At 43.9% G+C, this 26,820-nt stretch overlaps 1 protein-coding gene across 3 annotated transcripts in view; it reads left to right on the top strand.

The window, feature by feature from the left end:
* MAMLD1 (mastermind like domain containing 1) overlaps positions 1 to 26,820 on the top strand; it is a 270,399-nt gene that overhangs the window by 148,092 nt on the left and 95,487 nt on the right. For 2 of the 3 annotated variants that reach the window (XM_033945983.1, XM_033945984.1), the window contains exon 2: positions 6,237 to 7,901. In XM_033945983.1, coding sequence (XP_033801874.1) covers positions 6,237 to 7,901 — 1,665 coding nt within the window. Of the gene's footprint in view, positions 1 to 5,183; positions 5,309 to 5,403; positions 5,495 to 6,236; positions 7,902 to 26,820 lie in introns of those variants that run through there. The other variant, XM_033945982.1, reaches the window with a different exon arrangement.

The raw sequence follows: 26,820 nt of genomic DNA, 5'->3' as shown, positions 1-26,820 counted from the left end.
CAGACATCCTTTCATTAAGTGATGCTAATAAATTAGAGAATGGCGGAGCTCTATAAGGGGGTAATTTTATCAAGAGCCACCTAGGTTTAAGCAGATAGAATGGCAGACACTTTAATTATTTGCATGCATAAGTGAGGCCTCATCTGGTGGCCTCTAGGTCACTCGCCTACTGATCCTGTGATCTCTGAGTTCAAATCTCACACTAGGAGTTCAGTCAGGCAAACCAATAGAAAGAGTTCCATAAGACACAGGAAGCTGTACATGCGCTCTGAAAGAGCCTATTACAGAGAACTACAAGAGTATAGGGACCTATAGTCCTATTACATTGACCATTACCTGTCTCCATGCAAATGGGAGTAGAACATTGTCATTCCTATCATTCTCTTTGCAAGAACGTCCCCAACCCCTATATGGTCCTGTCTGTCCAATTAGATTGTAAGCTGTTCTGAACAGGGACCGTCTATTACATGTTAAGTGTATAGCACTGCATACGCCTTTCAGCGCTATAGAATAATAACTCCAGCCACTACACAGATATCAACATTGGCTATCTAGGTACAGACTGTCCAGCAGAAGTAACCTGGGTACCACAGATAGTCTACATCCGTGCTGACTGTCGATGGTACCCAGATATCTTTGGTTCCACCTTGGCTCCGTCCCCGCCGCTCTGGCACAACCTGGACAGGGGGTAATTCCATAAGGAGCCATATAGATTTAGACAACAAGTACATAGAAGCATAAATATTAATAACCCGGTTACATGCTACCTTCGATGTTGCGTACTTTGATATTGAGAGAGTTCACAAGGGCAGAGTGTGGATACAACGTTGATGAGGCTTCACGCTACACTTATACGTATAAATTATAGAATGGTATAATTTACATGTGTCTCTCCAATATAGGCATGAGCACCTACATAAGTGCTCACCCATAAACGATATGCGTATATCTACCTGGTTACGCTTGCGTATAAAGAAAAGTTTGTTGCCAAATCGGAAATCTTAAGCAACTCTAACCTTAGCACCTGCAGCTCCCTCCCTCGCCCTCACAACATCAGTAAGTCCATACTTGTAAACAGAACATCGCCGGTAACAAGTTGGCCGTAGCTTTATTGTCTTGCACAATACCATTATAATGGTATCAAGAGCAATAATAAGAATACCAATAATAAACAGGGGTACTTGAGCCAACCCGAGCTCCTTGCAAGCCAATAGCACCTTACAGTCCAGTTGTAGGTAAGACTGTGACTCCCCCCATGCGCTTTCAACAGGGCACCTCCCACCACACAGCAAGGAGAGCCCAACCAAGGTACAGCTAGCCTAACATTCGGTTGCTGCCTTGAGGTGGCCTCCCAGGTTCGAGTACTACCGCCAGGCCGTGACATTGAGATCTACACCCCAGTCTTCACCAGGGTGGGCAGGAATGAGGAGCAGCTTTACATCCCAAACAATGATGGCGCTCCCAGCAGCAGAGGTCCAAGTTTAATTATAATTTGGTATACCGGCCACCGACAAGTATCTGGCCGGTTTACAATACCAAAATTTATAAAATATAAAAGGAAAAATAATATAGGGCACATTGTAGTCTGGACAAGGACGAAGATACAGACAAGTTGAATACGAGAGGGAGTGGGAGTAGAGGGAGATTTTTAAATTACAGCAGAAATAAACATAAAAGGGCGGGAAAGGGGGTGCCTAGTCCATGGTATGAAAATTTGGTCAGTAGGATTGGGCCTACCCCGTAAGGCCAGACTCAAGTGCGAGTGCTCTAGGAGCACGGGGACCACGTTATGGTCACTTCTGTGCACTCTGGCACTCCGCCTTGTACTTTTTTCAGACAATGCTGCTGAAAATTAGGGTATTGCCCCAGTGAGCTTAATGTGGACAGGATCTACTCTTGCTGGATAACTGCTGCAAAATATTGGGCATATAATTTACTGGATGATGATTTTTTAAAAATGTAATGGTTCATCTGTTATTTCAGATACTTCATTTAAGACCAAAAGAAAAAAGTCAAGATAAAAAACAGGCTGGGAATTAAACTCACTAATTCTTCAGTATTCTCTCTTTCCTTGTATAACTCCCTCCCAAATGGATCTGCCAACCCCCCTTATCACACCACTGCCTCATCTGTTGTTCCTCTTTGCTCTTCCTTGAGTGATAACCATTGTAGACTGTCTCTTAGACTGCAGATGATACTCTACATGCTCTCTCGTTGGTAGTACCAGTTTGGTAGTTTCCAAATTAAACACCCCCATCAGGGTGGTACTGGGTCCAGGGCCTGACCTAGCTAGAGTCCCCTGAAAGTTGTTTCCATTGGTCCATCACTCTTTTGGGGCTCAGTGCTTTAAGTTTCAAGTTTTATTTAGAGTTTGATTAATCGCTTAATCATACTTCAAAGCGATGAACGTTAGAAAAAAAAAAAACTTTACAATTTTCAGGGGGAACAAGCACATAAACAGTACTCAATGAACAAGACATACATTACAAAAAGGGTAAAGAATACAATATTTAATAGAAAAGAAACAATAAAGGGTTAAACATCAGGAGGGGTAAATAAAAACAGTGGAGTATAAAATTCAAAAGGACAGAGTACCGTATTTTCACGCATATAACGCGCATACATGTATAACACGCATACGCGTATAGCGCGAGGGTCCAAAGCATTTTTGTAAAAAAAAATTTTTATATAGCACGCACACGCGTATACCGCACATGCTGCCAAAACCTCCTCCCACTCCCGCTTACTCTTCTGGCCTGCGAACCGGCATCCTCCCCCCCGCTCGCGTCACCCCCCCTCCCCCGCAATCCTATATCCCCCCCCAGCACCGCAAAACATCTCTTACCCGATTGGGCACCGGCACCAGCACCAATGCACAGGACGTGCCAGTGCCCGAAGATCCTCCCTCGTTGTTGCTGGGCTGGGCGGTGCAAGGGAGATCCTCCTTCTTCCTTGTGCCATCTCAGATAGAGCAAGACCAGAAGGCTTTGAGCATGCGCAAATGCTCAAAGCCCAGTCCAGCCCGGCACAAGGAAGAAGGAGGATCTCCCTCGCACTGCCCAGCCCAGCAACAACGAGGGAGGATCTTCGGGCACTGGCACGTCCTGTGCATTGGTGCTGGTGCCGGTGCCCAATCGGGTAAGAGATGTTTTGCGGCGCTGGGGGGATGTAGGATCGCGGGGGTGGGGGGGTGACACGAGCGGGGGGGAGGATGCCGGTTCGCAGGGGGGATGCCTGATCGGAATGAAAAAAAAAATTGTACAACGCGCTCATGCGTATAATGCGCAAGGTTATGCACGGTTTGTAAAACTCGTGTATAATTTGCACGTTATATGCGTGAAAATACGGTAAATTTTTAAAATAAAACTAAATCAGTCAAAGGCATCTTTCAAAAGAAAGCACTTTAACTTGCTCTTAAATCTGTTTATAAGACGTTCTTTTAGGTAAATGGACAAGGAATTCCAGGTTTGTGGCGCTGTGACGGAAAAAATATACTGTCAACGTGAGGAAAAGAATGAGCCGATGGGCTCACCTTCTTCTCCTCCAAGGAGAAATCCGAAAAGACTGCCAAATTTGACCAATAAACAAGTTTTATTACTCTATTTACCAAGGGCCTATTCTTATACTTCTGAGCTTAAGTATCTTATATTAGTTTAGTTATTATACACATTTTTCAACAGTGGGTAACATTCACCCTCCTGAACCAGTGCTTGGGCACTCAAATGAATAACCTTAAGTTGCAAATCAGATCTTCAGACCCTGTAAACTTAGTCTTTACCAACCTTTCTAGTTCTACTGTTCAGGATAGTAGCTCTAAGCTTCTCCCTCAACTTTTTAGTTGTCATTCCGTATGTGTGGCTGTGTGCCTGACTGTCCTCTCCTTGCTTTCCTATCCTCAACCAGTCCCCGGATCTCTCCCCTCCTCTGGAGCTCTCCTGGGCAGGTGGCTCTGGGCTTCCATGATTTCCTTGATGCTCTCCCTGGACTGTGAGAAGCACTGTCCTCCCGAGATCTATCCTCCTCTGCTAGTCATTCCTAGGGACCCTGGTGCCGATAGCACCCTGGAAGCCTTCTTTCTTTGCTAGATCTTCAGTAGGAGCCTCTTAGATGTTTACCTGCTGGGATTCAGATGCACCAGCTTCAACAGGGCTCTTTAACCACTGCTACCAGGGCCCCACTAGAGGGCTACCTCTACTCTTCCCAGCCCTAGGATAGTGCCTCCAGAGTTCCCCCAAGAGCCTTTTCTTCTGCTCTGACCTGCTCCCATGGGCTTGCCTTGATTCAGATTCCCAAAGGCTACTTTTTCTTCCAAGGGTACACACCTGTTCCCATTCAGAATTACAGGCTTTAATAAGAGCTCTGCAGGTACTAATAACAAGGTTTTCCCTCTAGAGGAATATTTTCTATCTCAACTAGAACCATCAGATATGGCTCAGCATGAGATACTGTCCAGTCCACACATCATCTGAACTGATCACACTAATGATCTCTGTGAAACCCCAACCATTTCTCTCTCCCTTGAACTTGTGGAGAGAAGGTTTCCGCTTCCCTTATTCTGATCCAGCATTCTTTCATTTCATATTCCCATATCAATTTGGACCCACAAGCTTTATTCATTAATTAATTCCCTAAAAGGTATAAAATTTCTCCCGTCTGCCTTTGTGTTTTTCCCTTTGTGAATAATTTGCATAAGGTGCTGCCCACCTCCTTCTGTATACACTCAGCCATGTAACATTTGTGGATTGGTTAAGTTTCTACTGTAGCTCAGCCAAATGACAGCTAGAAACCTTCCTTATTTTCTGATGCAGCACAGAGAAGATCTGCTTTTAAACCCATTGTGAACATAGATTTCTTCTCTCCTCCCCCCCCCCCCACCTTAGTTCTTGTTAGAAACACACCCACAGTGGGAGAGAGAGGTCATGACACTCTACACCAGCATTTCTCAACTTGGTCCTGGAGTACCCCTTTGCCAGTCAGGTTTTCAGGATATCCACAATGAATATGCATGAACTTGATTTGCACATACAGCTTACATTATATGCAAATTTCCTTCATGCATATTCATTGTGGATACCCTGAAAACCTGACTGGCAAGGAGGTACTCCAGGACCGAGTTGAGAAACACTGCTCTACATACTCTCTTGTTGGTGGGTTTCTGGAATTCAGCAGACACCAGTTTGGTAGTTTCCTTGCAAAACACGTCAAGACCCTCCTGACCCTCAATGTCTGACCTGACATTTTCCCCAGCTCTTCCTGTGCAGTCCTGGGCTTCCATGCAGCTTCTACACACAGCCAAAGTTTGTCTCTGGTGGGTATAAGAATGGATAATAGGAAAGAATCTCTTTCATCCCGGGACTAACACTATTACAGACATGACGTCTCTCTTTTCCTGTTTGTCCTCAGCTTGGTTGGCTTGGCGATGGTCCTCCCTCAACAAGATCTGAGGATTCTGCTCCGTAAGCCACTGCATGGTTTTTGGGAAGTAGGAACTCAGGTGACTGAAAATAGTCCCTCTTTTCCTGGGCCTTAGTTAGCCTAGCACTGTGAACCCTGCTGACTAGGAAAGTATCTGTACTCTCTCATAAGATCATGAGAAAGAAGATGTGGTGGGGGGACAGTGTGGTGGGGTGTTTTTGGGTTGTTTTTTTTAAATAGGCACACAATGTACAAACAGCAGCTGCACCCATTAAAAAAAGCAGCCCCTGCTCTCTCTGCTTGCCAGTTCAGGAAGGGAGAGCAGGGGCCGTTTTTTTTTTTGACAGGCAGGCAGGAGGAGGAGCTGTTCTAGCGATTTTTCTTCTGAGCACAGCTCCTCCTCCTCCTTTACCGGCAATTTTCCATACACATAGCGTCCATATAATTTGTATGCTATTGTGCTGAGTATTGCCAGTAAAACTGAAATCACTCCCACCACAGTATTTTTTTTAATTTATTTATTTATTTTTTTACTATGGTGTTGGAGCTTAGAGAATCTGGCCCCTAGAAAACACTACCATGTGCTAGCAATGGAACAAATCATATTGCTTCAATTGTCCATTCCTTTTTATGAATCCTAACCTAGGTGCGTTCAGATTCTCATGAGACATTTTAAGTATATACTATACTTTCTTTAAGATGAAGATTACTGAATTGGTTTCTTGTTGATGTGATTCAATACTAATTCTGTCGCTGATATAAAGGATCACATTGTGAATATCTTGCTAATAGAAAGTATTCTTCTTGTTTTCCATCTCCAGGGATCCATTAAGAGAAAAGAGGAAGATGACAGCTCTCCTGCCTCCAGTGGAATACCTGATGTGATTTTTCCAAGTGACAACAAGAGACTCTGCCTGGATGATGTTACTCTTTCTATCGGCCACAACCAAGGAGTCAACCCTAATGTGTCATGCTCGGAAATGCAGAACTCTTCCTTCACAAATCACAGTGCTTCATCTATGGGAGTGCCTGGCCATCCCGCTCTACTTGAGAGCAATCGGAGAAATGGCAGTAGCACTGGATCTCCTTTTCCTGGGCCACCAAACACAGAAATAGGGCATAAAGGATCCGTGGGCGGGCAAACTAATATTCTTCCATATGACGAAAAGGGAAGCAATATGCAAGCTGTGGATCAAGAGCTACAGGATCTGTTAGAGGAGCTAACAAAAATGCCCGATCCTTCGCCTAACGAACTGGATCTTGAGAAGATTCTGGGAGGGAAGCCAGAGGAACCCCTCGGCATTAGCCACTCACAGCCAAGTATAAGTACTACCCCCAAACCTTCTCCGCAAGCAGCATCTCAACTGGAGAACCATCTTTCTAACAAGGAATTTTCTCCAGGTTGCAATCCAGCAAATAGTGGATCCCCGCAAATGAGACCTTCGTCTGCAGGAGCGAACTATTCAGTTGCCTCAAGTAAGCCCACACCATCAACAAATCAAAGTAAGAGCCAGCCGCCATCTATGCATCAAGTAGCCTTGCCCAACATGCCAGGAGCAAACTGGCATGCACAACAGTTAAAGCAACTGGCAGCAAACAAACAAGTCTCATCTACTAAACCGCAGCAAGTTGCAGCTTCTAACTGGCCAAGCATGTCTCCACCTGGTCTTTCTCCACCTTATAGACCAGCATCATCTCCACATCAGCCTTTCAGTCCTCAAAATGTCATGGTGTCTGGCATAACCTCAACCAGCCTACAAGGAAATAATATCCAAAGTCCTCAAAATGCCATTCTCTCAACCATGGCTTCCACCAGCACCCCATCTTGTGGGCCTTCGCCTCCGTATGGATCGGAGAAACTTTCCAGTCCTGCCCTTAACCAACAGCCCTACAGTCCTCAAAACCCCATATTGCCAAGTATGTCTTCAACTAGCATTCCCACAAACAACATCAAAAGTCCACAAAGCAATCTGGTATCAAGCATGGCGCCCACCAGCACAAGACCATCTCCTCCATACAGGCCAGAAAAACTTTCAAGTCCAGTACTGCACCAACAACCTTTTAGTCCTCAAAATAATTTGCTACCTAATAGCAATCCTTCCAGTATGCAAAGCTCACTTTTTAAATCAATGGCTGCAAACCAGTCCAAAACTATGAATATAGTTATACCATCGTCGTCAAATGGTTTGCAGTCAGCTCTGGTAAATGAGAATCCAGTGTCCCAAGACCAGTTTTCTTTCAATAACACCAAACCGCTGTCTCATTTTGCTCCCGATGGAACGCCTCAAAAGATGACCATGTCTCCGAGTCCAGGGCAGCAGTCCCTAATTCACTATCTTCAACAGCAGCCACAAGCGCCAGCGACGCAACAGAGCCAGCAGGTCAACAACACCCTCTTCCTTCAGCAGCAGCTACGGCAACTGATGCAGCCACCGCGCGTGCCACGGCACATGCACCCCACTGGCTTGCCTTCTCAAGTTCGGCAGGTGAGAACCCCTGAGCTTCTGTCTCCTTTGTTCCTGTTCTCAAAGGAGTGATGTATTGCTGTTTTCGTTAGGTGTTGGGAAACCAGAGTAAGATCTATACTGTATTAGTTTGTCCAGTGAGTTTGAAATAGTGTGATGTGCCATTGAGATGGAAGTTTTTTTTTTTAAAAACTATCTTTCAACTGTTTTTGACGGTGTCGGGTCAAAAGCGCGCCGGGACAAAGGCGCACGCAGACAATTGAGCGCAGCGCGGAGGCGCGCGCCGCAGAAAATTACTGTTTTTAGGGCTCCGACGGGGGGGCGTGGGGGGGAACCCCCTCCACTTTACTTAATAGAGATCGCGCCGCGATGTGGGGGGTTTGGGGGGTTGTAACCCCCCACATTTTACTGAAAACTTAACTTTTTCCCTGTTTTTAGGGAAAAAGTTAAGTTTACAGTAAAATGTGGAGGGTTACAACCCCCCAAATCCCCCACAATGCTGGCGCGATCTCTATTAAGTAAACTGGGGGGGGCTCCCCAACAAAACCCACCGTCGGAGCCCCTAAAAACTGTAATTTTCTTCGGCGCGCACCTCCATCTTGCGCTCAGTTGTCGGCACGCGCCTTTGTCTTTCGCGGGGTTGTCTATGAACCGTTTTTGACAAACAGTGTTTTATTTAAACTTTAAAAATGTTTTTTTGCTGCGGAGGAAACTCGAAGGGGGGGGACTCATTCTTGAAAAAGCCTTTGGGCGAAACATGTCGAGCTGACGGGTCCTCACCCGACATTAGGAACAAACGCTCTTATGTTTAGATAGAGCTTGAAAATTGCTGAAGATAAGTACAAAAGTTTTCTTTTTTTTTTTTTTTTTATTTAGTAAAGTTTAAGATATAGTTAAGGAGCACAAAATGCACATTTAAAACACAGAGCATTGGAATAGTAAAAATAAAAATAAGTCTGGTGAAGACAAATATGCCAATGAAATAACTAAGCCTAAAATTATTTGGCTGGTCATTGGCACTCTGAAAACTTTTTTTAAAATAATTTTAAAACATTGAATGTATTAAATATAGTACAGTGGCTGTCTTGAAGATTGAGGGCTCCTTTTACTAAGGTGCGCCTGCTTAAAAGGAAGCGGTAGCGGCTAGCGCGTGCAGCATTTTAGAGCGCACTAAGCAAGCGCTAAAACCGCTAGGGCACCTTTGTAAAAGGAGCCCTGAGTAAAAACTGTTTTTGATGCATATTTTTGACCCAGCATTTATCATTTCACTTAATCAAATTTTTTTTAATATATGCAAATTTTAATTTCCAACCAAGTATCCAAAATACAACAAATAAGAAAAATTTGCAACTGCAAACATATCAAGGCAATTTTCACCAAGTTCACAAAATTGAGAACGTGTCAGATTCATAAAGGATCAAAAGAAGAAAATACATTTAAGCTAAGAAATAAGGAGGCTCCTACAAAGCTACTTGTCAGTATTCAGCTGGGCCACGTTTAGGCTTGGCATTGAAAATCCGGGACTAGTGATGGGCTAGCAATCGGAGCTTTTGCGGATCCCAGCTGATATTCAGCCAGGACTGTATAGATATTTCTAGCCAGGTCTCAGCCTGCTCCACATTTCCAATCCCCCCTCCTCCACCACTCCAGAACAGCAAGACTCCCTACCCAGGATCACGGCAGAACTAGTGGGACACAGTCAGGTAGGGTTAGTAAAGGGCTGGATTTTCGAGGACATGTTCGGGGGTCCGAACGGCTTTTCAAAACCCAGCAGTTTGACCGGGTTTTGAAAAGCCTCCTCTCAATCGCATCAGGCAGGAGGTAATCCACGCAGGCGCAGGTGCCACGCAGTGATGTCAAATGCGCATGCACGGATGGCTTCCTGCCCAACCAAAGCAGGCAGTGGGGGGCAGAGCTAGGGCGGGATTGGGGGGGCGGGTTTAGGGTGTCCAGATTTTACAATCGTAAAATCTGGCAGCCCTACACTCAGGAGCAATACCCACTCACTCCTGCCTGGCATTGCTGCCTCCTGAGAATGACACGGGGACAAGTTTGTCCCCATCCCCGCAGGAACTCAATTTCCCTGTCCTGACCCCGTGACATTTGTCACTGTCCCTGCTCCATTCCTGTAAGCTCTGCCTTAACTATACAAGCCTCGAACTCATGATTTTAAAGTGTTTTGAGGCCTGTGCAGATGAGGACGGAGCTTAGGCATTGGTGGAATGAGGCATTATGACATCACAATCTGAGCTCTCGAATGTTGCTACTTATGATTTTAAAGTGTTTGAGGCTTGTGCAGATGAGGACGGAGCTTAGGCATTGGTGGAATGAGGCATTATGACATCACAATCTGAGCTCTCGAATGTTGCTACTTATGATTTTAAAGTGTTTGAGGCTTGTGCAGATGAGGACGGAGCTTAGGCACTGGTGGAATGAGGCATTATGACATCACAATCTGAGCTCTAGAATGTTGCTATTTATGATTGTAAAGTGTTCTAGGCTTGTGCAGATGAGGGCGGAGCTTGCAGGAATGGGACAGAAAAAGAACTCGCAGGGACGGGGAAACATTTGCCCCCACATTATTCTCTACTTTGCAGTGCTTGTGAAGGACCTGCCCAAGAGCTTCCCTCGCTCCTGCCTGTTTCCCACTAGACCACCAGGGATCAGACAGGTAGAGGACAGTCTTGATGTTTGGGGTGGTAGGAGGAAGGAAGGGGAGGAGTTCATAATGTTCCAGGGGGTAGGAGGAAAGCAGGGGGATCGGAAGGGAAGGTTTGGGATGATCAAAGGGGAGGGAGGGAAGAGGATCAGCCCATTTTCAGGCTGGGATCTTGAAATGACGTGGATACCAGCTGATATTCAGTGTCTGCACCTGCAAACTAAATGACCTAAGTTAGAATTTACTATTTATGCAGCATAGCTAACAGTACCAGCTTCTCCCCAGTACCACCTCTGGAGCACCTTCTCTGGCCTACTTACAAAAAGCCTTTCCTGCCCGCTTATATCATTTTGAATATTCATTTATTTATATCCCACTTATCAAGCTCCATCTGAGCAAGTTACAAACTTAACATACATAAAACAACAACAACAACAAAACACCACCCCCCCTAGCATATAATAATACAATAAAAACATATATCATACCATAAATCAGAAATATGAGAATATGCCCTACAAATGGATTGATTAGACATTTTTATAAAATGCATCATGAAACAAATGTTGTTAACTGTTTTTTAAAAAAGTCATCTGATGCATATTCAGAGGCAGACTGTTCGACATAATTCGTCCCGCTATTAAAAAAAAAAAAAAAGTGTGAACAGTCTTCCTTGAGAGGAACCTGGTGAAAAGAAGGGACATCTAAAAGACACTGAGCTTGCAATCTCAAATCTCTTGAGGGACAATAAACTTTCAGATATTGTGCAATAGTTATCGGGGGCATCATTTTTTTCCGGAAGCATAGGAATGTCCATATGGTATAATATGGTCTGTGAGACTAGCTTTCTGGTTAGAGCAGCCAGAGTAGAGATCCAAATGTCTCTGGTTTAAAGCTGCTTATAATTTTCCTTCCCTTTTTCTAAATTCTGAACCCCTCCACGGACAGAAAAATACCTACTGTAACTTCCCTTTCACCTTCCAGTACAGAGCTGCTCAATTGAAGCACCTTTCTGTAACCTGAACATGCAGTTGGAATTGCATGGCCATATTTTGGTTGCTCTGAAGTCCTTCTCAAAATACGTCTACACCGTGCCACCCCTTCCCATATGGACACACTGCAGTTATAGATGGTCATTTCCTAGATTTATAAAACCGGGACTTGGGCAGCCATGCAATATCGATGTCTAAATGCTGGTTTTCAGACATCCAAAGCCATGAACGGAGCTTTCCAAAATAACCCCCATAATCATCTTTTTCTGGTAAAAAACAAGCTCGGAAATTGGTGAGGGGGGGCTTGCCTATCTCAACTAAAATGAATACCAATGAGCTGCTTTGCAGAATATTGCATTACAGCAGCTCACTTAGCCGTCCTCGTCCAATCTACCATCCTTTCCAGACTGGACTATTGCAATTCTATCTACTTAAGCCTAACAAAGAAAAGCCTCCATAGACTCCAACTAATCCAGAATACCGCTGCTAAGCTTATCTTCTCAAAAAGTAAATCTGACCATGTCTCACCACTCCTGTCCAAGCTCCACTGGCTTCCTGTAATCTCCAGGGTCCACTTTAAATGTGCCTGCTTAACCTTCAAGATCCTACACGGCATCCTCCCTCCTTTTATTCCATTATCCTGGAATTCCTCAAATCCAAATTCCACTAGATCCGCCCAAAAACTAAAATTATCCTTCCCCTCTTTAAAAGGCATAACCCATGTTGGTAAACTAGGGTCTTCCCTCCCCTTCAGAATCACAGAGCTCTGGAATAATCTTACCTCTCCACTTCGTAACTTGAGCTCCCTTCAACTATTCCGTAAGCATCTGAAAACTTGGCTATTCTCTAAAATGTAACTTTTCTTTCCCTCTCTGGTACACTAAGCCCTCTAACCTCTCTTCATACTTATTTCCAGGGCTGTGGAGTCGGTAGATAAATGTTCCGACTCCTCAGTTTTTTGTACTTCAGACTCCGACTCCGACTCCAGGTACCCGAAATTTACTCCGACTCCGACTCCACAGCACTGGTTAATTTTCAGATCGTTAAAATGGAATGTCAAGTTGAGAGAAATGAGCATTTTCGACACCACCTTCTTTTTGCTTTTAATCAAGGTTCTAAGGCCATAGAAGCTGCTCACAACATTTGTGCTGTGTATATAGTGGGTGCTATAGCTGAAAGAATCGCTCGTGATTGGTATGCCAAGTTCAAAAATGAGTCGGTAGATAAATGTTCCGACTCCGACTCCTCAGTTTTTTGTACTTCCGACTCCGACTCCAGGTACCCGAAATTTCCTCCGACTCCGACTCCAACTCCACAGCCCTGTTATTTCTATAATTCCATTGGAGTTCCGTTCTTTTCCCAACTCCTGTAAACCGGGCCGAGCTCCACGTTGTGGAGAAGATGTGGTATATAAACCCAAGGTTTAGTTTAGTTTAGTTTAGCTCACTAATGTAAAACTTAAACAACGATGCAGGTGGCGAACAGTTCCTAATATGTACTGTTGTCTAACCCGCTGGTGCAAAGTGACTTTGCAGTGTTATTACATCACCCTTATAGCTATTGGCTGAGTTTGAAAAACCCACCCCAGGTATTCCCCAACCTGTGTGGTTACATCTATACACTGTGATTTTTTTTGTATGGAATAAACTAGCCAGAGAGGGAAAGGGAGGAAAGTTTTAACCAATTACCTGATTAAAAAATAAGCCAAACTGCAACACTCATTTGATTATTGACCCCTTAATTCTTTAGCTTTGCCTGCACAGATTGGAGACAAGTTTCCTTTTTAACCTTCAGCGGGGTGAGCAGTGCATGATCTCTCTCCCCCCTTCCCCCCCCCTAAAAAAAAAGGAATCCCCATGTTTGCAGATTGTAGTGTTTAAGAAAATTGTGCCAAAGGTGTGCAGTAAACATTTTGAACATGAACTGAAGCCAGATCTGGTAGTAGCTCAGTGAAACTTGCCCTTCGGTGCTTGCATTTTTGCATGTCCTGAGCAATGAGACTAGCTGGAAACAGTTTTTCTTTTTTTTTTTTTGTTTGTTTTTTTTTCTGAGCAAGAGGTGCAGTTTTGTAAGGATAAAGAATGTGGATGACCGCCAATTGGAGGAAAAACACGAAAAGCATGAAATTTGATCCTTGTAGCGCACACAGAGCAGGGAGCAGCTGTTGTAACAGAGCCCTGGAGAGTAGGTTCTTAGTTACATTAACACATGGGGGGAGGAGGGAAGAGATGTGGTATTCTGAACCTGGAATTGCCCACTGGAGATCGATCTGTTATGATATGAGTCTCTGTAATTCAGAGGTACTCCAAAATTATTATTACTTTGCGATTTATATAGTGCTGTAAACGGGTGCTGTCATAACAAACTACGTACACATACAACGAATCTCTGCCCTAGAGAGCTTACAATCAAGAGTGAGCACCTGAGACCAAGAGAGATGAAGTAACACTGAAGTCACAACTAGTGGCAGCGGGAGAAGCAAGATTTCAATCCACATTTCCTGGCTCCTGTTCCCTCCTTGTGATCACTAGGCCACCTGCTGACACAGATCTTTACAGGGAACCACAAGAGTTCAAATCTGATCAAGCGGATGAGGTTTTATACATGATTGATGATTGTATATTGTCTATTTACGATTTTCTAATGATCAAGTTTAATGAAATCCAATCACAGCAATTCAGTAAGTTAGTGAGATTCGCAAGTGTTCAGAAATTATGTGCTAAGAAGGGGAAAGCCTGCTGGACGCTTTGCACAAAGATTATGCAGTAAGCTCAGCTTCACCGTCCATGTGTCTGAACTAGAGAGTTGCGCGGGGACAGAAATCCCACCCATCCCCGCCAGGATCCTCTCTGTCCCCACCCATCCCCGCAAGGAATTACTTCCATCCCTGCCCGTCCCCATAAAAAGCAGCAATTACTTCTGACATGATCATCAATTCCAGTTTTGTGTTTGCGCTGCTGTTTTCCTTGTGGAACCTCTTTGGCAGAACCCTTTTTTTGTTTTCTGTTCAGGTAATTAACTTATAAACCCCCTCTTTTACTAAGGTTGACGTGTCCATTATATTACATAGACGAAGCCTGCTTCCAAAGCCTTCCATCCCCGTGGGAGTCCCGTTGGCTAGAGGGAGGTCCCCGTGGTAGTCCCGTGGGCCAGAGGGGGGTCCCCATGGGAGTCCCGTGGGTTGGGGGGATTCCCGCGGGACCCACTGGATTCCCGTGATCCCCGTTCCCGTGCAGACCTCTAGTCTGAACAAAATAAAAGTGGCAGCACACATCTGCACCTGTTATTTTGGGCATAAATATTAGGCTGGCAAAAATTTCTTGCACATAAAATTTTTGCAAAGCTGATAATTATGCCTAGAACAATATTCCAATTCACACACAGGTATGTGCTGGCACTTTTGTTCAGACACACACAGAGAGCTGTTACCCCCTGCTCTGACTTCTAAAGTTCCAAGCACTTGTTATGGTCCCCAGTAAGAAAAAAAAACTGGCATTAAATCCTCTGTACTATTCCTTCTAGGCTACCTCAGACCTGGTGATAAATTGCTCACATTTTAAAATTCCCCCTTCTGTGCATTGCCATGAAATACCTGATGGCTTAACTACTACTTCTTATCATTTCTATAGCGCTGAAAAGCATATGCAGCACTGTATATTTAATATTCAATAGATCAGGGGTGGGCAACTCTGGTCCTCGAGGGCCAGAATCCAGTCGTGTTTTCAAGATTTCCCCAGTGAATATGCATTGAAAGCATAGAAACATAGAAGATGACGGCAGAAAAGGGCTACAGCCCATCAAGTCTGCCCACTCTGCTTACCCACCCCCTGTCTATGCCCTAATGACTCAATTTCCTTATCTTGACCCTCGTAGGGATCCCACATGGGAATCCCATTTATTCTTAAAGTCTGGCACGCTGTCTGCCTCGATCACCTGCACTGGAAGCTTGTTCCAATGATCAACCACTCTCTCTGTGAAGAAATACTTTCTGGTGTCGCCATGAAATTTTCTGCCCCTGAGTTTGAGCGGGTGCCCTCTTGTGGCCGAGGGTCCCTTGAGAAAGAAAATATCATCTTCCACTTCGACACGTCCCGTGAGGTACTTAAATGTTTCGATCATGTCTCCCCTCTCCCTATGTTCCTCAAGAGTGTAGAGCTGCAATTTGTTCAGTCTCTCTTCGTACGAGAGACCCTTGAGCCCCGAGATCATCCTGGTGGCCGTCCGTTGAACCGATTCAATTCTGCGCACATCTTTACTGTAATGTGGCCTCCAGAATTGCACACAGTACTCCAGATGAGGTCTCACCATGGTTCTGTACAATGGCATTATGACTTCAGGCTTTCGGCTGACGAAACTTCTATTGATATTGAAAGCAGTGCATGCAAATAGATCTCATGCATATTCATTGGGGAAATCCTGAAAACCCGACTGGATTCCGGCCCTCGAAGACCAGAGATGCCCACCCCTGCAATAGATGGTCCCTGCTCAGAAGAACTTATAATATGGACAGACTCGGGGTTGGGGGAGTTTCTGATAGAAGGAATGATACAGTGGATATATGCATTGGGAAATGAATGGGGAGTTACAGAGTTGAAAGCAGCTTCAAAGAAGTGGATATGAATACCATTAGAGACGGAGCATGTGTTGGCTCTGGCAGCCTGTTCCAGGCATACGGTGTGGCAAAAAAGAAGGGACGGAGTCTGGAGTTGGCGGTGGAGGTAAAGGGTACAGATGAGAGGGACTTACCCAATGAACGGAGTTCACGGTGGGGGGAGCATATAGTGCAGGGGTGTCAAAGTCCCCAGTTGGGTTTTCAGAATTTCCCCAATGAATATGCATGAGATCTTTTAGCACACAATGAAAGCAGTGCATGCAAATAGATCTCATTGGGGAAATCCTGAAAACCCGACTGGATTGCGGCCCTCGAAGAGGGACTTTGACACCCCTGATATAGCGTATTCTGCACCTTTGCACAGCACCCTTTTCTGCATTGTGTTTCCAGTAGTGTGCACATACACCTTAGCCTTCTGTATCAGCCCTAGAGGTCTTCATTCCAGAGCTGGTTAGTAGTGCAAAAGAAAAATCTGGGATGGGTGTTGACTAGAGCAGAACGATAAAGCATTCTAGAATTTATTTGGGGTAATTCACAAGTGAAACTGTTTGTTGACTGGCACAAAGACACACGAATGAGCAGAAAGTGCGTTCTGCTGGTACTGAAAACGCAACGTACGTCGATCTGAAACCTCACATGCTCGTAGATTGTCGTGAATAGCTCAAACGACAGGGGCTAGATTTTGTTAAATGTGGCCCAAAATTCAGCGCCAACAAAATTTGGCACTCAAGTTTGGGCGCTGAATTCGGCACTCGGCTTTAGGTAAGAGGGCTTACGCTGGCTGAAACCTGGCACGCAAACTGGGTGTGGATCCCCGCTATTCTGTAACACTGCACATATCGTTTGTGAATGCCTGTGCCCCTCCCTTGGCCACGCCCCCTTTCTATTCAATTTAGGCGCTTTTGTTACAGGATAGCGCATAGGATAGCGCATAGCCAGATTGGTGCGCAAGTCATAATTAGTGCCAACTAAGTGGCTATTAGCTCCAATAATTAAATCATTGTGGACCATAAATTAATTATTTTGGGCACTGATCTGAGATCTGCACCCAAATTTGGGTGACCCTTATAGAGTCTGAGGGTAGGCCATAAAAAGGCATCACAACCTACATGTGAAACCCCCTAGTGGTGATGTGATGTAATTACATTAGAACTTGATTTTTTTACCATTAGCCCCCTCTTTTACAAAGGGGCACTAAGCATTTTTAGTGCGTGCTAAACACTAACACATCCATAGACTAACATTCATGCGTTAGCTGTTAGTGCGCCTTTGTAAAAGAAGCCCTAAATGTATGAGATGTCATGTTTCAGTCTGTTTCTCCTTCAATTCACGCCTTCATAGAGGTTGAACATTTAAATATTTGTATTTATTTGTTGCAACAACAACAAAAAAATCCCAATAACAATTGAGGGTGAAGAAAGCTAAATAGGTATTTCCAACAATTGTAATCAGATGTCGTTTAACCAAGGTAAATTTAATTTAAATACATGGCAAAGTTAATTTACCAACAGAACCAAGAGGAAGAGGGGTCCAACCTTGTCTGCAGTGAACAAAACCAACCAGGAACAAACAACTAGCGATTTTTACTATATGTAGTGACTCTCGGAGTGACACATCATCTGTTTGGTTTTACTATATTTTTCAACATTTTTTGTGGCATATGTTTTTTTCCTTTTTCTACCATGGACCCCTGATGAAGGTTGTCCGAAACACGGATTGTATTGGATCCCTTGTTTGGTAAAAAGGTTTTAATATATAGTTTGGTTGTCAAAATAAAATTTGCCTACATCGTTGTACATATCTGCAGTTAAAGTTAATTTACCATTCACATGTGACCAAATTTATATAAGAATAGCCTTACAATTATAGCTAGTGATAGTTTTTCAAGTTTTTATTAAAATTTGATATAATCGCTTATCTTTTTTTACTAAGTGAAATACAATAGTATAAAAGGTCATTAATAAAAAAATAAGTACTAATTACAATTTAAGAACTGAATATAAAATAGGGTAAACTAAATTGACATACAAAAACAAACTAATACAGAAGGGTAAAGGGGACAGAACTACAATTTGGTTTTTAAAGTTCAGAGGAGAAACATGTAGGGGAAGCACGATAAGGTAGGGGTTGGAAAGAAGAGAAAGGAAAAGAAAAGGAGAGAGAGAGACAAAGAGAAGAGAGAAAAGAAAGGGAAAATAACCGGGGAAGAAGGAAAAGATATCAATTTTAAAGAAAATTAAAGACTGAAAGCATCTTTGGATAAGAAACTTTTCCGGTTACTTTTAAAGCAGGTCAGATTAGCTTCCTTTCTTAGGTGTTGTGGCGTAACATTCCAGAGCTGAGGCGCAGTCACGAAGAAAATGTCTTGTCGTCGAGTCCCTATAATTTGCAGAGAGGGGACTGTTAGTAGCTTTTGATCCACAGACCGGAGTGAACGCGAAATATTATGTGGGATGAGTTATCAAATCTCAAACAAACATGTCATGCCTTTCAGTTTAATACTAACTTTGTTCCAGGATTTCCAGAACCATGGAAAAGTATTTGACTAGGTGACTCTTTTAAATCCATAGAGTGTGTCTCAGTCTCAAAGTTCAATAAAATACAAAAAGTGTATATATGTGCATAGGGTTACCATATGGTTCTAGATAAAGGGGCTCGGTTTCTCAGTATGGCACTTAGCTGTTTTTTTGATGTTTTTTTAAAAATAAATCTTTATTGATTTTTTAAACTTTGACAATGCAATATAATTATTTGAACATAAATATTTCACAAAACGCGTTGTTAAACATACAATTTATACTTCAAAAATCATTTTCTCCCCCCTCCTCCCAAATTTAATACAAGAAGACAAATTATGTAATTATAATATTATAATTAAGTATTTTAATAATCAAAATATCTCTGCCTCCCCCCCCCACCCTCAAAAAATATAAATAAAAATACATTACAATTATTATGATGTTACAAATATAGTCAATGGACTCCACACTCTGTTAAATGTACTGCTCAACCCCGAGCACTCTGCATTCATTTTCTCATATTTATACGTGGTACAAACATTTGTCCACCAAAACGTGTAATTTAGTCTGTCACTTAGCTGTTTTTAACACAAGCACTTTCAGGGTTTCATTTTGTGGCTGCCGTTACGTCCAACAAAAGGCCTCCCAACTCCAACTTCAGACAAGTAACCAGTATATAGTGATGTTTTAATTGATGAATGGTGTATTCGGGAGGCAAGGGACTGTAAAGGCGATGATGGTCCCACCGGCAACCATAGTTGAGTGATCGCACTGAATGATATAACATAGTAACATAGTAGATGACGGCAGATAAAGACCCGAATGGTCCATCCAGTCTGCCCAACCTGATTCAATTTAAATTTTTTCTTCTTAGCTATTTCTGGACAAGAATCCAAAGCTCTACCCGGTACTGTGCATGGGTTCCGACTGCCAAAATCTCTGGTAAAACCTGCTCCAGCCCATCTACACCCTCCCAGCCACTGAAGCCCTCTCCAGCCCATCCTCCCCCAAATGGCCATATGCAGACACAGACCGTGCAAGACTGCCCAGTACTGACCTTAGTTCAATATTTAATATTATTTTCTGATTCTAGATCCTCTGTGTTCATCCCACACTTCTTTGAACTAAGTCACAGTTTTACTCTTCACCACCTCTCTTGGGAGCGCATTCCAGGCATCCACCACCCTCTCCGTTGGTTGCAGGGTCTGAGCACTTTACACAATTTATAATTATTTATTTATGTATTAATTTAATATATTCAGAGCTGCGATATTTGATTGAGAATATTTACATTATCACAGAGTATTTATGATTATTTCTCTAGTAGTTGAGTACACATCTAGATAAAGAGGACAGATTGAGACATCTGGGCTTTACTTCCATTGCTTTCAGTGGAAGTAAAACCCAGATGTCTCAATCCGTCCGTCTTTTTCCTGGAGCCATATGGTAACCCTATGTGTGCGCACACAAAAAAAAGTATTTAAAAAAAAGGCTGTTATAAGCAGTATCGCTGTTTTCTTGCGTTTGGTACTGCTGAGTTGTTCTCCTGCCACCTATCTGGAACCAGCAACTCCTCCAAAGCGCTCTGGGTGTTTTCTACTATCCTATCTGTACGAACGCAGGCTAAAGTCAGTGTCGTCTTAGGCTAAGGCTATGTATTTCTAACTAAATGTGCAAAAGTACAGATAATTCTTTTATCCCTAAGCTGACCCTCACAGGAAAACAACAAAAAATGCTTTCGTTATGAAATCAGCTCGCACAGTTTCAACACACACATCCACACAATATTTGAGCCACCTCTGCTGTATCTGAATATCCAAGTATTTTTGATTCAGAAACAATGAAACTCCTTAGCAACTACCTCGTAGTCTTCTCACACAGAGCCTGACAGTATATATCAAGAATACAGACTGGAAACAGCTCTTTACGACAAAACTGCTTAGAATTCTAAGACAACAGATCACTCTTTAAGGCTTTAGACCTTCAGTTCTCAAAGAATATTTAGCTTTCAAAAACAGTTTCAGATTCTCCAAGCTTCACACAACTGTGTATACAGGTTAAGGTCTCATTAGATTAGTAATCAGAAAAGCCTGCAGGAATGCACTCCAGCAGAAAAACAGCTGAATACTGAATTACATACAAAACATTTGCTGTAAATACCAATAATATTAGGCAATCTGAGTTTAATCAGTGGTCTCACACAGTGAAGGAGTTAAAATTCTCTATTTACTAACACTTAATACTTCTTATCAATTTTCCTTTCAAATATAATTCCAAACTTAATTTAGAGATCTTAATAATCATGAGAATCAGCAGGTCTCAGATAAGTTCCTGACCCACAACTCCTTCACAGCCCTCTCATTATACATCTCAGCTCAACAGCCCATAAGCAGGTGTAATTTGTAGCATTTCTCATGAAATCAAACATTTACAGGAAATATTATTTCAAAAGTATTCACTTCTTACACATACACACAAACTAGAGCTGGCAAAGAAATTGTCACTCAGCAGCCACACACCATTTCCTCACCAGTTCCTTGTGTTGTCTTAATCTCTCTGCTCTCCTCTAGCTCACAGTAATAGTCCTGGGGCTCTTAATGAGACAGCTGCTGTCAAATGTAGCTTCCCCCAAGCTTCCTGCCTCTCTGTCTTTTTTATCTCTCTGCAGCTCCCAGGTTCTGTGCATGGCCCAGCCTCTGAGCAGCTCTCACCATTTCCCTCCTACCTCGCCTCTGTAAGTGCTGTAAATGTACATATTATGTTCTTCCTGTTAACATCAGAAGCATTCAGCTTTCTCCAGTGCCAGTCTGGCTTCACCCATTTGCACTTGCATGTTACCTTCTCCAAGACAGGGTGGTAAGAATATCAAATGTCAATTAAAATAAGCTTTGCTGATAATCAAGTTACAGTAGGGCCTGAACTGTGCAGTTCATGCTGTTCTGAAACATCCATGGTATTGGAAACCCAAATTTCATGTTGAACATGAAACAAACTAGAGAAGAAGCCAAAGAAAAAGAAATTGAAACAAGTAAGCATTTGCAAAAAAGGAGCCTCCCCAAATATAATGCACATTTTTCATTTATATTTTAAGACTCACAAATTCTGTAAATCAAACCAGGGCTTCTAATTATACAGTATCTTTTCTATTGTAAAGTGCAGTATGCCTGGCACTGAGCAACTCCAGCTGCCTCTGCAGGTAGCTAACATATTATTCACGCTACCAGAAGGAAATAGCAGTGACCCTTCATATCTTGCTTTCTTATGTGTAACAAACATAAGTATTTACAGTGAATGCTTCATTATTGGCAATTTGCAATTGATGTTAAAGTACATCTGGATTAACCCGAACATGTCCTCTTTTTAGAGGACTGTCTGAGTGTCCAGACAGTTTTCTGAACTGGAGGGAGTTTGTCTGGGTTTTGGACTCCCTCCCTCCAGTTCAGCCTCTAGCCCTCACCCCAGAGTAGAGTATGGCTCTCCCCTGTTACCCTACTTGCGTCCTCTGGCGCTGTAATTTCAGTATTCAGGCAGCTGGCAGTTTAAGCGACATGAACCTGCTGCCTTCGGCCTGTCCCAGAAGCCTTCTCTTTGCAGTGACTACCTTACCTGTTCCTGCGTAGGCAGGACACTGCAGAGAGTTGGGTTTTGAGAAAGGCCAAAGACAGTAGACTCGCATCGCTTAAACTGCCGGCTGCCTGAAGATTGAAATTATAGCGCTGGAGGAAGTAAGTTGGGGACACGGGAGAGACATACTCAACTCTGGGTTGGGGGACTGGAGAGAAAGAGAGAGGCTACACTAGGGAAGGGGGGGGGGGTTAAAAGAAAGCACCCATGAGGGAGCTTTAATGGAAGGAGAGAGAGAGAGAAGCACACGTGAGGGAGGAGGGGGTTGGAAAGATAGAGAGAGAGAGAAAAAAAAGCACCCACAGGACAGGAGGAGGTTGAAAGGAGAGAAAGAAAGAAAGAAAGAAAGAAAGAAGCACCCCTAGCAGAGGTGTAGAAGGAGAGAGAAGAACTCATGGAGGAGGGGGTTGGAAAGAGGGAGAGAGAGAAGCACTAAAAGGACTGAGGGCCAGATTCTCAAAACTCACCGTGTATTTAACGATCAACACTAAACCAATCCTAACTGGTTTAGCATCCAAGTATTTTATCGGCCGATTCACCATGGTCTTTTCTGGGCTTCCTAACAACCTCCGATTGTACTATGCAGATGTAGTCCAATGAGGTCATTAATGTTAACATGAGCACTCTGGGTAATTTTCTAAACATTTTGCCCACTTTTTACTGGCAACATTTTCTAGCAGGGTCTGAGCTGTCATAGCCTTACTTTCAGGAATGTAAGGCTTGGCAGCTCAGACCCCACCACAAAAGAATCCCTTCCTGCCCACAAATTAAAAAAAAAATATCCCCCAATTTCTCCCTCCCTGCCACGGTACACTGACAAATCTGCGGAGGAAATTCCACTCCAACAAATGTGCTCTGACAATTGAGCGCACGGACAAGTGCGCGCAGGAAAAGTGCAGCCCATGAAGGATATCTGGAAATGAGGTACTTCAAGCCCCTCCCAAGTGACGGGGCCTGAAGAGTCTCGGCAAATCAGGGCCTTCCAGATATCCACTAAAAGGGTTCCCATAATCATGCTGTAAACCTAACCCTAATACTAGATAGAAAGTGAATCCTTTAAGTGTAGTTTGTGGGGGGGGTTCCCCCTCAAAAAAGAGGGTTACTTTGTAACCCTCAAAAAGACAAAAATGTATCCTGTCGGGGCAGACTTCCTGTGCGCATTTGACGGGTCACCCCCTGCCACCAATCCAACCCCCTCCCGAGAGTCATTCCCAATACTAAATATCCGCAGGAGGGATGCCCACTCCTTCCTGCCGCCGAGGTCTCCTGACCCCCATATGACAAACCCCCCTCCCACGTACCTTTAAATTGAAGGACGGCAGGAGGGATGCCCAAGGAAATAAGTGAAGGGCCGGATCAATGTTCCCTCTAAGCTGAGCGCATGAGCGATCGCTCACTATTTTTAGTGGCGTCGCTCATACTGTTTCTCGTGTCGCTCAATCGAGTGCGGGCGGAGGTGAGAGGAAGCAGCGGCGATCTTCCCTGCTCGCGCAGGACCGGCGAGATTAACATCGACAATTTCCTGCTGGTTCGCGCAGGACCGGCAAGATCGACGAGCTGTAGTTCACGCAGTCCGACAGTGTGCTCTCTCCCCTCCCAGCGGCTCTCCTTACTTACAAGCACAGCGATTCAGGAAGGAAGCCTTGGGGCTTTTGCTGAGTCGTGGCCGTCTCTGATGATGCAACTTCTGCTTTCCTCAGAGGCGGTGCGACCCAACAAAGGACCCAAGGCTGCCTTCCTGAATTGCTAGGCTGGCAAGTAAGGAGAGTTGCTGGGAGGGGAGAAAGCCACTGTTAGAGGCTGGGAAGCTGCTGGGCATGGTGAGAAAAAAAAGGGACAGCTGCTACTGGGCCTGGAGAGGGATAAGGAGAGATGCTGCTGGGAGGGGAGGAGGGAAAGGAGTCTGGGAAGCTGCCGGGCAAGGGGAAAAAGGGACAGCTGCTACTGGACCTGGAGAGGGATAGGAGAGATGCTTCTGGGAGGGGAGTAGGGAAAGGAGTCTGGGAAGCTGCTGGGCAAGGGGAAAAAGGGACAGCTGCTACTGGACCTGGAGAGGGATAAGGAGAGATAATGCTGGGAGGGGAGGAGGAAAAGGAGTCTGGGAGCTACTGGGCAAGGGGAAAAAGGGACAGCTGCTGCTGGACCTGGAGAGGGATAAGGAGAGATGCTGCTGGGAGAGGAGGAGGGAAAGGGAAGGGAAGAGAGTTACTGCTGGACAGGGGGAAGAGGGAAGGGAGAAGAAAAAAGGAACGAAACAGCTGGCAGGGAGATTAGAGGAGGGGAAGGGGAGAGACAGGAATGAGATGGGAAGGGGGATCAGCAGAGAAATTGAGAGGGACAAAGATGTTAGATCTGGTGTAGGAGAGAAAAATGAAGAGAGCAGTGAATCTGGAATGAATCATGTAAAAACGAGAGAGGGGCATAGGCTGGATGGAAAGGGGAGAGGGGCATAGAAAGAAGACAAATACCATATGGAAGGGGGAGAGGTCAGACAGTAGATGGAAGGGGCAGATGCTGGATTGAAGAGACAGAGAAGGCAGACGCTGGAAGGAAGAGAGTGAAAAGAAGATGAAAGCAGAAACCAGAGACAACAAAAGGTAGAAACAAATAATTTTATTTCTATTTTGTGATTTGAATATATCAGATTTGAAATATATATCCTGCTAGAGCTGGTGTTAGACATAACTTGGGGACTGCAAAGTCCAGGCAGTGGCTTAGGGCTCTCTCTAACCAGGGGGGCAGTTGCCCTAGTTGCACTCCCCTAACCCTATTCCTGCTCTGTGTGACTGCGGTATTCTGTTAGCATGATATTTCTGTGTAGCATTCTGTAATAATTTGGCTTATTCAGTTTTCTTGATAGTAGAGGGGATATATGTGAAGGGGAGGGGAGACAAGGGTTTTGTTGATCCTTGCTCTGTATTATTTGTATTTATAAAATGACAATTGTATAGAATATTGTTTCTTTTTATACTTTAATAAAATACATTCAGTATAAAATCATAACTGAGGCTTGTGCGGATGGGATCAGATGGTTTGCGAGGACCGAGCTCGCGGAGACGGGTCGGAAACGGGTTTTTGGAAAACTGAAAAGAATCAAAGAGAATATTTGTGAAGATTGAAGAACTGATGATATTACATAATTAAAAAAACTTTAAGTAAATTGTTTTTCTTCTAAGTTTTGAGTATTTAACCCTCCCACAATCTCACAGGCACTCGTCCTCCACGCCTGCTCATAAATTTGTGGAGTATGTAACTTGTCGCTCATGCATATTTTTTTTCGCACACACCTCATCAATCCTTAGAGGGAACATTGGGCGGGATCATGTGGCCTGGACCTGACAAAAACTGGACTGTTCTCAAACTGTGAGACTTTCTTCAGAAAGACAGGGGGGCATTTTGTGGTCTCGGACTCCTGCACAGTCTCGCTATTCGGATTATTCTCTTAGGCTTCCGTGGCTGGCATCATGATTGTTGCAGTTGTCTGGGTCTCGCCACATCTGGGTCGGTAGAACTGACATTTCAGCCTACGCTGAAGAAAGCCACAGCATGATGGCTGAAATATTGGTTTTACCTACCCAGATGACCTGGAGAACTGCAGCAGTCACTTTTTGGGTTCAAGGAATGCGGACCATGTGATCCACGTTGAACCTAATGAAACTGCGGAATAGAAGAACTGAGAATTACATGAAGACCGCATTTTGGTGCGAAAGGCAATGGGAACAGCAATCTGGGTCCCAAGATAGAGCTTTGAAGTACAAGGCCAGCTCTTGATAAACAGGCCCTTTAACTTAATTGAGCAGATTTGAATAAGATAGTTTAGGAGAGCGGTGGTAATCAAAAAAGATTTCTTATACAAGTTTCATAGTTTATTTAACATAGAAACATGACGGCAGATAAAGGCCAAATGGCCCATCTAGTCTGCCCATCCACAGTAACCACTTTCTCCAAAATATTTTTCTTTGTAGTGGTCATTTTTGCCTAAAGCAGAGTTTATTGGAAAGCAAGGCTTTTTCCTACCCAAAGCAGTTCTGCTCCATTCTGCAGAGCTGCTTTGGATCTGAGCGAAGCAGGCAGAAAGGTTTTAACGAAGGACACAGCTCCGAACTTTCCTTTTTCTCTGTGCTTGAAGAAATAAAGGTGCTCTGCTTTGGTGTGTCAGTCTTAGGGGAAGAGCAATTATAAAATGATCTTTGGACTCTAGTTCTATCACTTCTACCACTACTATTAATTATTTCTATAGCGCTACCAGACACATGCAGTGCTGCACAGAGTCACAAAGAGTAAGAAAATAGTCCCTGCTCGAAGAGCTTACAATCTAAACTTCTAAAACTTAGGTCCTTTCTTATTTTGTAGGGGGGGAAGGGAGGTGGTGTAAATCGGCCCTGTGTGAGAAGACTAGCTGAATAATCCATCCACCCTGCCACCATTGAACAAAAGGGAGGACAAAAACGAGTCTGTAAATTTAATTAGTACTCTAGTTACAGCCTCTTCGAATGGCTACCGTCATATCGAGGATGAATTTATTCAGGAAGGA

Source organism: Geotrypetes seraphini, chromosome 5, assembly GCF_902459505.1.
Source record: "Geotrypetes seraphini chromosome 5, aGeoSer1.1, whole genome shotgun sequence".
NCBI lineage: Eukaryota > Metazoa > Chordata > Amphibia > Gymnophiona > Dermophiidae > Geotrypetes > Geotrypetes seraphini.
The sequence above is the reverse complement of the archived record's forward strand: the minus strand, read 5'-3'. Positions and strand labels throughout refer to the sequence as shown.